The sequence below is a fragment of the Panthera pardus genome, unplaced genomic scaffold (assembly GCF_024362965.1).
Source record: "Panthera pardus isolate Hobbes unplaced genomic scaffold, ASM2436296v1 HiC_scaffold_6, whole genome shotgun sequence".
In the NCBI taxonomy this organism is placed as follows: Eukaryota; Metazoa; Chordata; class Mammalia; order Carnivora; family Felidae; genus Panthera; species Panthera pardus.
This window is the reverse complement of record NW_026526991.1, coordinates 20,399,801-20,412,713: the sequence shown is the minus strand read 5'-3', so window position 1 is coordinate 20,412,713 and position 12,913 is coordinate 20,399,801. Positions and strand designations below refer to the sequence as shown.

At 39.1% G+C, this 12,913-nt stretch overlaps 1 protein-coding gene across 6 annotated transcripts in view; it reads left to right on the top strand.

Moving 5' to 3' along the window:
- Positions 1-7,499, top strand: part of ANO4 (anoctamin 4) — a 418,329-nt gene extending 410,830 nt beyond the window's left edge. For all 6 annotated transcript variants that reach the window (XM_053894722.1, XM_053894723.1, XM_053894720.1 and 3 more), the window contains 3 exons: positions 2,647-2,752; positions 4,293-4,488; positions 6,737-7,499. In XM_053894722.1, coding sequence (XP_053750697.1) covers positions 2,647-2,752; positions 4,293-4,484 — 298 coding nt within the window. In that variant the 3' untranslated portion in view covers positions 4,485-4,488; positions 6,737-7,499. The remainder of the gene's footprint in view (positions 1-2,646; positions 2,753-4,292; positions 4,489-6,736) is intronic.
- Positions 7,500-12,913: the final 5,414 nt, after the last annotated feature.

Sequence of the window (12,913 nt, the reverse complement as noted above, 5' to 3'; positions counted from 1 at the left end):
GCTACATGCAAAAGAATAAAACTGGACCACTTTTTTTTTTTTTTTTAAGAGTGTGAGTGTGAGCAGGTGAAAGGGGGCAGAGGGGGAGGAGAGAGAGAGAGAGAGGGAGAGAGAGAGAGAGAATGAATCTTAAGCAGGCTCCATGCTCAGCACGGAGCCTGATGGAGGGCTTGATCCCACAACACTGGGATCATGACCTGAGCTGAAATCAAGAGTCAGACACTCAACCAACTGAGCCACCCAGGTGCCCTGGACCACTTTCTTATACCATACACAAAAATAAATTCAGAATGGTTTAAAGACCTAAATGTAAGACTGGAAACTGTAAAAATCCTAGAGGAAAACATGGGCAGTATTCTCTTGGACATCAGGAATAGCAAAATATTTATGGGTAGGTGTCCTCAGGCAAGGGAAACAAAAGCAAAAATAAAGTAGTGGGACTACACCAAAATAAAAAGCTTCTGCACAGCAAAAGAAATCATCAACAAAACTAAAAGGCAACCTAGTAAATGGGAGTGGATATTTGCAATTGATACAGCTGATAAGGGGTTAATATCCAAAATACATAAAGAATTTCTATAACTCAACACCAGAAAACAATCGGATTAAAAAATAGAGTACCTGAATAGCCATTTTCCCAAAGAAGACACACCAGTGGCCAACAGACAGTACTAATCATCAGGGAAATACAACAAAATCACAATGAGATATACCTCACACCAGCCAGAATGGCTAGTATCAAAAAGACAACAAGTGTTGGCGGAGGATGTGGAGAAAAGAGAATCCGCATGCACTGTTAGTGGGAATGTAAATTGGTGCAATCACTGTGGGAAACATTATGGAGGTTCCTCAAAAAATTAGATATATGATATAATCCAGTTATTCTACTACTATGTATTTACCTAAAGAAAATGAAAATGCAGATTCAACAAAAATACATGCACTCCCATATTTATTTATTTATTTTTCAATATATGAAATTTATTGTCAAATTGGTTTCCATACAACACCCAGTGCTCATCGCAAAAGGTGCCCTCCTCAATACCCATCGCCCACCCTCCCCTCCCTCCTACCCCCCCATCAACCCTCAGTTTGTTCTCAGTTTTTAAGAGTCTCTTATGCTTACTGAAGCATTATTCACAATAGCTAAGGTATGGAAGCAACCCAAGTATCTACCGATAGGTAAATGGTGAAAGAAGAGGTGGTTTATATGTGTATAATGGAATATCAGCCACAAAAAGAATAAGATCTTGCCATTTCCGGCAACATAGATGGACATAGACGGTATTATGCTAGGTGAAATAAGTCAGAAAAAGATAAATATCATATGATTTCACTTATACATGGAATTTAAAAAGCAAAACAAATGAACAAAAAACCAGACTCTTAAACACAGAGAACAAACTGCTGATTGTCAGAGGGGTGGTGGGTAGGGGGATAGGCTAAATAGATAATGGAGATTAAGAGATATAGACTTCCAGTTACAAAATAAATAAATCCTGTGATGAAAAGTACAGCACAGGGAATATTGTCAATATTTAATAACGTTGTATGATGACAAATGGTGACAATACTTATTGTGATGAGCACTGAGTAATGTATAGACTTGTCAAATCAATATAACATCTGATATAAACTAATATAACATCATTTGTCAATTATACTTAATTTTAAAAACAGATACCCTGCATAGGAATTAGCTTGTATTCTCACACATAAGTTAGTGCTGATCTTGAGGTTAGGTACTATCCAGGTTAGGAGTCTGGATGATCATAATTTTTACTGAGACAATGGAATTTGGTACGTTTACATACAGAACTGTTAGAAGAATTAGCACTTCCAGATCTTTACACATTTCTGGAGCTAATGAAAAGAATACTGGGCTCAAGACTAATGAAAACTCTATAATATTGAGAGTCATTTTTCTGTTTCCCCACCTGTCATTACGGCAATGATAATGGCAAAGATAAAATGGAGTTACATGGATTTAAGTTCTTAGGACCAGTGCCTTGCTTCTAGTAGGTACTCAACATATATTTGTGGAATTTGATGCTGATTTCATAAGTTATAGTCGGAGCATATATTGGGAAGGACTCTACTGCCAAGTGGGAGAAATCCAGTATAAACTGACTTTTAAAAAGTCATTGGTTCAGGTAACTGGGAGGTTGGCAGGATGATACATTAGTAATGGCTAAATCTCAAGCCTCCAGCAGTGTCAACCAACACAATGCCTCTCTCCTGGCTCTGAGTTGTTCAAATTACCATTCTCAAAGAAGCTCTCTCCACATAGTCTGTGATAGCCAGCAGCAGCTCCAGGCTTTTACCCTCTGTGGACGTAGCGATAATTCGCTCAATGACCATTCTAGCAGAAGTCCTGGTGAAGATTCTCACTGATCATCTTTTGAGCTGGAGTCAGGGTAGGGGGTGAACCCTGCCTAACCCACATGGATAATTTCCCAGAGGAGAGGAGATATTCTTTTACCAGAAGAAGAAAGGATGGACAAGTAAAGTGACAAATGTCTAGAAGAGAGAAACTTTTTAAACCATCTGTCATGAATGAGGACTACATAGTGGGAATGGATGAGATATGGGAGTCAGGAAAATCATAGCTTGGAATGTAACATTCATTCTCCTATATATTTATAGATACCGAGACTACCGTGACCCTCCTCATTCACTGGTGCCCTATGGCTACACACTGCAGTTCTGGCACGTCCTAGCAGCTCGATTGGCTTTTATCATTGTGTTTGAGGTATCTTCTCTTAACCAATTCCTTTACTACCTTTGCCATTAATGAAGTAACTGAGAATAATGCATAAATGCAACTGTGAGAACTTTCAATGTGATTACATATGTCCAGAAGTATTAGAGTAATATTATATAGCCTCTTTTTTAAATCTTTTTTACCTTGAGTTGTTCAAGAAATAATTGAAAGTCCATTGTTGATTGTTAATGGATAAACCAGAAATCATTAGTCCTAATACTCTAGGGCCATTGTTCTTCAACTTTAGGAAAATTGTAGGTTTTATTATCACTACTCACAGAGATTCAGATACATCAGGTCTGTAATTTGCTTTTCACAAGCTCTCCAAGATGATTCTTCCTGATGTAGGTGTTCAAAGACTATAGTCTGGAAAACATTGAACTGGGTATTATACAAGTGGTAGCCTCTGGTTGTGTGTCATCATGACATTATATTTAAGACACAAATAAGTATTCATTACTTGGACTGAGGGGCAGAGAGAGAGAGGGAGACACAGAATCTGAAGCAGACTCCAGGCTCTGAGCTGTCAGCACAAAGCCCAACATGGGGCTCGAACTCATAAATGGTGAGATCATGACCTGAGCCGAAGTCAGACACTTAACCGACTGAGCCACCCAGATGCCCCAAATCATTTGTATTTCTATGACTATACTTATAAGTGGAAATTTGATACCCATTTATATATGTTAAAAGCCAGATTAAAGAAAAACCAAGACTGCCTCTTGACTTGGACTGGAAGTTTCCTATACCTCTTTTTCATTTGTTTTTTTCTTCACTCCAGGAAACTAAGAGAAGACAAGTTGTTCTTCCCTGGGAATTCACTTATCAATGACTCAGTCCCTCTTTAAAGTTTTTAATACTTTAGAATTATGAAAGCCTTTAAATTATCATCTGGTACTTTACTGATAATCCTCATATAGGCAAATAGAAATGACAGTGATTCTAGAGTTTCAGCTATTAGTAAGTCAGGTAAAGAATTTGTGGCAGTTTACCAGAAAAAAGTTTCTTCCTGAAATGATCACTTCCCTTAGGCCTACTGATAATTCTTACAATTAAAATTTTGCAAAGCAAATTTAGCAATTTGTATTTGCAACATTTTCTTATAATTTTCACAATAATGCCCATCTTACACATGAGTAAATTGAAGCTCAGAGTGACTTATTCTCAGCTAAACAAACAGCTCTTAAGTAATAAAAGCTACAGAGCCAAGATTCAACCCTAGGTTTTCTGATTCCACAGTATATGTACTTCCGGCTCTCCTTTGCATTCTCTGACCACTGGTTCTCCACATTCTTTCCTTATTCCTTTTCTCATTCCCTATGAAGTGTCATCAGACCAAGTTCGGTCCTCACCTATCCCTATGGTCTTCTTTCCTCCACACACCTCCCTTGACCTCATTCTACTTTCCAAACACTTGAGAGGCTCCACATCCCTGGAGTGAGAGGCATTCTTGAACCAATTCCCAGAGCTCTTTCCACTAAGGATGGGCAATAAACCTAACTTGTTGTATTCTCCTTTATGTTTTTAGCATCTCGTGTTTTGTATAAAGCACCTCATTTCATATCTGATCCCAGACCTCCCAAAAGATCTAAGGGATCGAATGAGAAGAGAGAAATACTTGATTCAAGAGATGATGTATGAAGCAGAACTGGAGCGTCTCCAGAAGGAACGAAAGGAGAGGAAGAAAAATGGAAAAGCACACCACAACGAGTGGCCATGACCAGGTAGGTGAGAGGTGTGCTCATGGTCTGAAACCTCTCCTTGGGTTGAAGTTAGTGCTTTAAACTCCTTGAATCAAAGCTTGCCATCATTCTACTGATATGAGTCAAACTCCTTAGAAGCTTCTCAAGCCAGCTTATTTCTTAATTGCACAATTTAACTTTATCTTCCATTTGCACATAATTCCTGCAACTCTTCTCTACCTCCATGACACTCTTGGCCTGGTAGTCAAGGTCTTTATGAGTTGGCCTTATTATTCCCTGAAATAAACCTTTTCTGCCTTCTACTCCTGTTTGGCAGTTCTCTTTAACCAGAAAAGAGTCCTGTTGCCTTGGGGATATTAAAGTCACCTTTTTATCTCACCCAAGATGGCCCTCCCTCCATCACCCACTTCTTGTTTCCTTCCAGGATGGTCCATGTCACACCATACCCTCTAGTAAGTTTTCCCCAGACTTATCAGCCTGCTGAGACTCACTTCTTAGAAACTTCTCCGGTTATTGCATCATTACTACATGTATTGACCTGTATATTGAACTGTATTATTTATGATTTTCAAATAGTTATCAGGCTTCCCCAGCACAATTGTAAGCATCTTTAGGAATGGTATCTTTATGGATGGTAATTTTATTCTTCCAACTAGTTAGCATAGCATTAAGCACATGGCACCCATTAAATGCAATTCAGTGAATAAAGGATGTGGATTAAGGCTAAAAGCATTGTAAGACAGTTTCATAATGTTTCCACATATCTTATCAGAAAGTTTTCCTGAGACCTTCTCTCAGGTAAGTCAGTTATTGGCTGTGTGTCCTTGGACAACTCAGTTCACCTCTGGGCCTCAGTTTCCTCACAAATGAAATGATTAGATGAGCTCTCAGTTTTGGTACTCTGTAAATCTAATATTATAGCATTCCTTTTGCCTTCCTCACCCTCATTTCTCCCCCTCCACTTGTTTGAAGACTAACTTTGAAAACATTTTTCAAAATTTTGCCTCCAAAGAAAAAGGAGATATACAGGGGAAAAAAAGTATGTTTTTCATTTTTCATATTGATTACGATGTAGACAATATCTACAGGGATATTTGTTGTTCAGCTAGTGAAGTTGTGTTGCCCCAGATCTGTGTTAAGAGTCTAGGAGGTTATTTTGAGTTGGATATGAAGGTGGACTTGGAGGAAATCACCCAGACCCCAGGCCCACAAGGATAATAGTATATAGATATTGAACAATGCCCCTCCCTCAATTCCAAAGTAGGTCTTGGTTTCACTAAAAGTAAGACATTTTTTGCAACGTAATAATTTTGCCATTTCCTAGATTTGCCGTCTGACTATGCGACTTTGGGAAAATTGCCTACTTTTTCTGAGCCTGTTTATTTGACAGAACATGCAGCTCAAATAAGGCAATGTATGTGAGACATGTATGAAACAATAAAGTGCTACAGAATACTACACGGGATTTGTATTGTTAAACGTTGTGTTATGCTCCACCAGATTCTAGACCTGGCTTTTCCATTCTCTGTACGACCTGGAATGGAATATTCATGTGGATTTGATTTCCACATTTACAGAAGTAAAGAAGTTGGACTGAACAATACTTTAAGAGTCTATCCAGTTTTTAATATTACACTGTATGTTAACTAACTAGAATTTAATTTAAGAACTTAAAAAGAAAATAAAAATAAAAAAAGAGCCTATCCAGTTTTAACGCTCTGGGATTCTAGAATTTGTTCCAAGCCCCATTCTGATCACCTCTTCTCTGGCTCTGGTCAGCCTTCAAAGGAAAATGGCTGACTATCCAGATGGCTTTGTTTAGGGTAGGAGGCAGACATTAGTGAAGAGAATTGCTCCCAGGAGCTCCAGTAGCCAAGACCAAGGTGTGGTAAGCGGCATTACCTACACTTCTAGGGGCTGCACTGGGCTATAAGGCTAGTAACCAATTGGGAGTTTTTTCTGGCCTCATCATTGTGGGTTGCTTTCTCCCCAGAGGCCATTTCTAATTTTTGCTTGAAAGCATAGTATTTGTCTGTCTTATTCCTCCAACAGTTGGCAGGATGTCACCTTGCTTCAGACTGCCTTTCTGACTCAGTCTGTTCATCTGTAAAGCAGGCACAATAATATTTATACCATACCTGACTCAGTTTGGGGTTGCAAATTCTTTCAATGCCTTTGATTCATGGTGAGTACAAATAAACCATTGCACACCGTGTTCTTAAGCCATCGTGTGTACGTGGGGTTTCAATGCCTTCTTTCCTCTTTCTAGGTAACAGTTCATTTCCAAGCCAAGGACCTGAAGCCTGTTTACTTCTCCCAGCTGTGCAAAAGCACATTCAAGTGAATGACTAAAATGCAACCGCAGTGCATGTCGCAGACATTGGCAGCAGCAGGGGAGTCAGCACCCTTAAAGGACTACCTGGGAAATCATGCTGCTGTGAAATCACGTTGCAGCACACAATTGCTCTCTATCCATAGACCATTCTTGACCAAGCAAGCATGCACATCATGGGCAGTTACATTCTCAAGTTTTTAAAACCAAGGGGAACTTGTATACTGGGCCTGTTTTTCAGCCTGTTTGCTACCTTTTTTGCATTCTGCCCCATGTGAATTTTACAGACACTGGGCTAATAAGGGTATTCAGACACCTGGACACACATTCCTGGAATGTCATTATATGGTCCTAATTCCACGTCACTGAACGATACAGACAAGACCCTGTTTACAACTTTTTCTTTTTTTTTTAATTTCAGATCTTTCTGAGGAGATTATTATATATGACATATCTATAGCTATGTGTATGGCCATAGATGTATTTCTGTGTGTACATATGTATAGTCATGTATTCTTACATATGTACATACAAATACAGAGATATATAAAGTACATAGAAATTCCTTACTTGTAAATAGCCAAAGGGTACTGACATGAATGACAAATTTTCACATTTAAATAGTCATCAACATGAAGCCATGTTTAATGCTTGTATAATGTGATGCAATAAAATTTAAAATAAATTTATGCACATGGAATATTTTCAGTTGGGTCTTCTGAAATTCTGTCATTTTTTTCTCATAGAATAAGAGAAATTAGAGTGAGATCTTTAAAGGAAGGTTTATTACTCCCACACACTCCTGAGAAATCACTTCAGACAGAGTACATTTTTTTTTCCATCTTGTTTCTAGGCTACTTTTTTAGAATATCAAGCCAACTAATTAGATATGTCTCAGAAGAACTTGGAAAATGTCATTGACATAACTTTGTTGAGGAAATATGAAATATAGCCAATGACACTTACGTATGATGTTTTAATTGCCCTGATTAGTTTGGTCTGCTAATCTTTGGAAGAGGCCATACATCTGTTTAAAAAAAAAAAAAAGTTTTCTAAACAATGCCTGTTGTGGTTACTCTTTTCTAAAGAGAGCAGAACCTGCCCTTGAACTATGTTATCATCTTGCCTATGTGAGTTAAGGAGATGAAATGCTCCCATTACCAGGTCCATCAAACACTGTCCTAGTTTAGATATGTATTCACGTAAGCCAGTTGATTCCCAAAGACCTTAGGTGTTTTCTTAGCCTATATAGTACCAGCAGTCAGAGTGGCATTGGACAGGGTAGAACTTCAACCATTTCTTAGTTTTCTCTATGACCTGATGTTCCTGGGAGTGAAGTCCTAACCCTAGCAGGGCCTAAACTAAGGAGATGCACTTTATGGAAACTGAGACAAAAAGCCATTGAAAGAGTTTTCTTTTCAATCACTGGCTGAGAAGTCTGTGAACTTTTTCACAGCAGCCCCAGGGAAAAGGAATTTCCATGAAAAGTCTCCAGAGATGAAATGCAAAGAGATTCCAATAAGACAACTTGCCATACTGACTCAGCTTGTCACTTTTGTTCAGTATGCCTGAAGCTCCACCCCAAGCATCATGGCCCAATAAATCCTTGGGGCAGGTAGAACAGTGGGGGCAAAGAATTGTGAGTCCCTCTTTGGGTTTGGAATGGGCCATGAACAGTCACAGCTAGGTAGAGGATTACCAAAGGCACTGATCAGGATAAAGAAGTAAACATTTATTAAGTGCAACTTTCTCCCTGGTCTGAGCATAAACTGAACTTAACTCCATGACCAAAACTTCTTTCTGCCTGTGGTGTCCTGCCTTTGCTATTCCAAGTGTTTCTGTCAATCACAATTCCTGATTCCCTGTTTGGGGTACAAGGAAAATGTGGTGAATATCTTAAGATGTCTTTAGGCTTGTAGGGAGGAGGAAGGCAAAGAAAGAGAAGAGAATTTCTGATGTACTTAATAAGAAATCAAGTGTTAGGAATAACATCACCAAATTGGAGACATAGGTTCCTCTCTTTGTTCCCCCTCACAAGAAGAAAACTAACAACCATTCATGGATAAGACCACAGAGAGAAACTTAGAATGCAACAGTGATGCTGAAGCACCCCCTGTACTATGGGGACCAAAAACGACCACATTAGAAGGGTAAGAGGAGCAGCTACTCGCTGACCAGATTGCCCCTCTTCCAGGCTGGTACAGTGCTATGCCAAGAGGTCTCCTCTGAGCCTGCAGTTTCTTCAGGGGGAAAAGAGAGCTCAGTGTGAACATCCAGCACCCCCAGTATTGTGGGTCACTTCTTAGCAGTCCTCATTCTAATTTTGCCCCACAGGAATTGCAGGGGAACATGCAGAACTTGACCACTGGGAACCTGATTGTGATGGAGGACAGGGAGGAGCTTGCAACAACCAGCAGTCAGATCTTGGAAAATTGAGTTCCTAGCTGCAATGCCCAAGAAATAATCAGAACCAGTGGCTTTGTTTATCTGCAGAGCCATGACCAGGGAACTTGGTGGGATGCCTGATTCAGGATGGCTGAATAAAAACAAAATCCAATTATATGCTGCCTAAAAGACACACATAGACTGACTGAAGAGAAAGAAAAAGATATTTCAATTAAATGGTAACCAACAAAACAAAACCCAAAAGGTACCTATACTTATCAGAAAAAATAGGTGTTAAACTAAAATGGTAAAAGGAGGCAAAGGAGTCATTATATAATAATAAAGGGGTTAACCCATCTAGAAAATATAATAATTGTAAATATTTGCACCCAGCATCAGAACACCTAAACATATAAACCAAAGGTAATGTAGGGGCACCTAGGTGGCTCAGTTGGTTGAGCGTCCGACTTCGGCTCAGGTCATGATCTCACAGCTCGTGGGTTCAAGCCCCACATCAGGCTCTGTGCTGACAGCTCGGAGCCTGGAGCCTACTTCGGATTCTGTGCCTCCCTCTCTCTCTCTGCCCCTAACCCAGTTGTGTTCTGTCTCTGTCTCTCTCAAAAATAAACATTAAAAAAAGTTTAAATCAAAGGTAATAGAGTTAAAAGGAGAAATGAATGGCAATACAATACTAATTAGAGACTTCAATACCCCTTTCAATAATGGATAGATCATCCAGACAGAAAATCAATAAGAAAATGGCAGATTTGAATAACACTATAGACCAAATGGAATAACAGACCTATGGAGAACATCTATCTGACAATACCAGAATACACATTCTTCTCAAATGCACATGGAACTTTTTCTAGGATAGACCCTATGTTAAACTACACAATAAGTCTTTGCAAGTTCAGAAAGACTGAAATCATACCAAGTATTCTCTTTGTCCATAATGGTATGAAACTACACATCCATAAAAAAGGGAAACTGGAAAATTCATGAACGCACAGAGATTAAACAACACTCTCCTTAACAACCTGGATCAAAAAAGAAATTAAAAATATCTTGGGACAAATGAAAGTGGAAATACAACATACTGGAATTTACGGAATGCAGCAAAGCAGCTCTAAGAGGGAAGTTCACAACAGTAAATGCCTACATTAATAAACAAGAAATACCTCAAATAACCTAATTCTACACCCTAAGGAACTAGAAACAGAAGAACAAACTGAGCCCAAAGTTAACAGAGGAACAAAATAATAAAGATTAGAATAGAAATAAGAGAACAGTAAACAATTCAAAAGATTATCTTTTCATAAAATCAACTCTTAGTTTTGTTAAAATTGACAAACTTTTAGCAAGGCTGACCAAGGGAAAAAGAAAAGACCCAAATCAGCAAAGTTATAAATGAGAAAGGAGACATTACAACTGAATCCACAGAAATGCAAAGATCATAAGAGGCAACTAAGAAAAATTACATGCCAATAAACTGGAATACCTCGAATAAATGAAAAAAATTCCTAGAAACATGCAACTTACCAAGACTGAATCAGGAATAAATAGAAAATCTGAATAGACTAGGGACTCCACCTGGCTGGCTCAGTCAGTTGAGCATCTGACTTCTGCTCAGGTCATGATCTTGGGGTTCATGAGTTCAAGCCCTGCATCAGGCTGTCTGCTGTCAGTGTGGAGCCTATGGATCCTATGTCCCCCTCTCTCTCTGCCCTTTCTGTGCTTGCACTCTGTGTCTCACTCAAAATAAATAAATAAACTTGAAGAAAAAAAATGTGAACAGAACAATTTCTAGTAAGGTGATTAAACCAGTAATCAAAATTTTCCCACTGAAGAAAAGCTCCAGGCCCGACGGCTTCAATGGTATATTTTGCCAAACATTTAAGCAAGAATTAATGCCAATCTTTCGCATATCTTTCCAAAAAAAATCAAAGAAGATGGAAGACTTCAAAACTCATTTTTCAAGGTCAGGGTTACTCTGATACCAAAATCAGAAAAGGGACACTATAAGGGAAAGAAAACTAGAGGCCAATATCCCTAATGAATAAGATGCAAACATTCTCAAGAACATACTAGCAAGCTGAATTCGGCAGCACGTTAAGAGTATCATTCACCAGGATCTGGTGGGATTTATCTCTGGGTGCAATGATGATTCAACATACACAATTCAATAAATATGATACATCACATTAATCGAATGAAAGAAAAAAAGCATATGATTATATCAGTAGGTAACACCAAGTTTTTGACAAAATTCAACATTTGTTCATAATAACTCCTAACAAATTAGGTATAGAAGGAACATATTTCAACATAATAAAGGTCACATTTGACTAGCCCACAGCTAATATCATATTCAATAGTGAAAGGCTGAAAAGCTTTTCCTCTAAGAACAAGAACAAATGTGACTACTCTGACCATTCCTATTCAACACAGTAATTGAAGTCCTATCCAGAGCAATCAGGTAAGAAATAAAAGACATCAGAAATACAAAGGAAGAAGTAAAATTGTCTCTGTTTACAGATGATTTTATATAGAGAAAATCTATAAAGACTGACTACAATTACTAAAAAATTGTTAGATCTAGTCAATGAATTCAGTAAAGTTGTAGGAAACAAAATTAACATAAAGAATCACTAGCAATTCTCATGCATTAGAAGAACAAATACTGTTAAAATGTCCATACTACCCAAAGCAATCTACAGACTTAATGCAATCCCTATCAAAATACTGACAGCATTTTTCACAGAACTAGAACAAACAATCCTAAAATTTGTACAGAACCACAAGACACTGAATAGCCGAAGCAATCTTGAAAAAACAAAAACTGGTATCATGCTGGAGAGGAGCTTGGGAAGATGGTGGAGTAGGAGAACCCTAAGCTCACCTCATCCCAGCTTTACAGCTAGATTTATCACTCACATCCAAGTAAATAAACTGGAGAGTGATCCCAAGACGGTCAGAACAAACTCTACAACTAAATGTAGATAAGAAGCTGCATTGGAGAGGTTAGGAAGGGCAGAAACAGTGGTTAGGATCTGCCTGCAGGAGGGAGGGGGCTGCAGTCATGCTGAGGGGAAAGCACCAGGGAGGCCACATGGGGAAAATGAATTCCCATGTCTGGCCTTGGAAACTAGAAGGGACTGAATTCCCTGCTTTCAGGGGACTTTAAAAGTCAGCTGACTTAGGGGTACCTGTGTGGCCCAGTCCGTTGAGCATCAGATTTCACCTCAGGTCATGATCTCAAGACTTGTGGGTTAGAGCCCCATGTCAGACTCTGGGAGCCTGCTTCAGATCCTGTGTCTTCCTCTCTCTGTCCCCCACTCGCACTCGATCTCCCTCTCTCAAAAATAATGAAAACATTTTTAAAAATCTCTAGAAAAACAAGCCAGCTGACTCAGCACTGGGCAAGCCAGGAGGGGGAGTGATAGCCAGTCTCCACCCTTAAAGAAACGGTAGTCCAAGGAGAAGTAACATAGAAACAACAGCTTACACAATGGGAAGGAGCTCTGTTTATATTGATTTGGGAGCATGTTGGGGGAAGGGGAACAAAGTAGCTGGCAGGTGACATTTTCCTCCCCCACCCCTCAGCATGAACACAGAGCCACGTGTGGGAGGCAACAATGAACAGACACTTGCTATTCAACCTGTTAGCAGTGTGCCTGCCCATGAGTTCTCCCTGAGGACTCCAAGCCTGCTGGCCTTGGCCCTGGG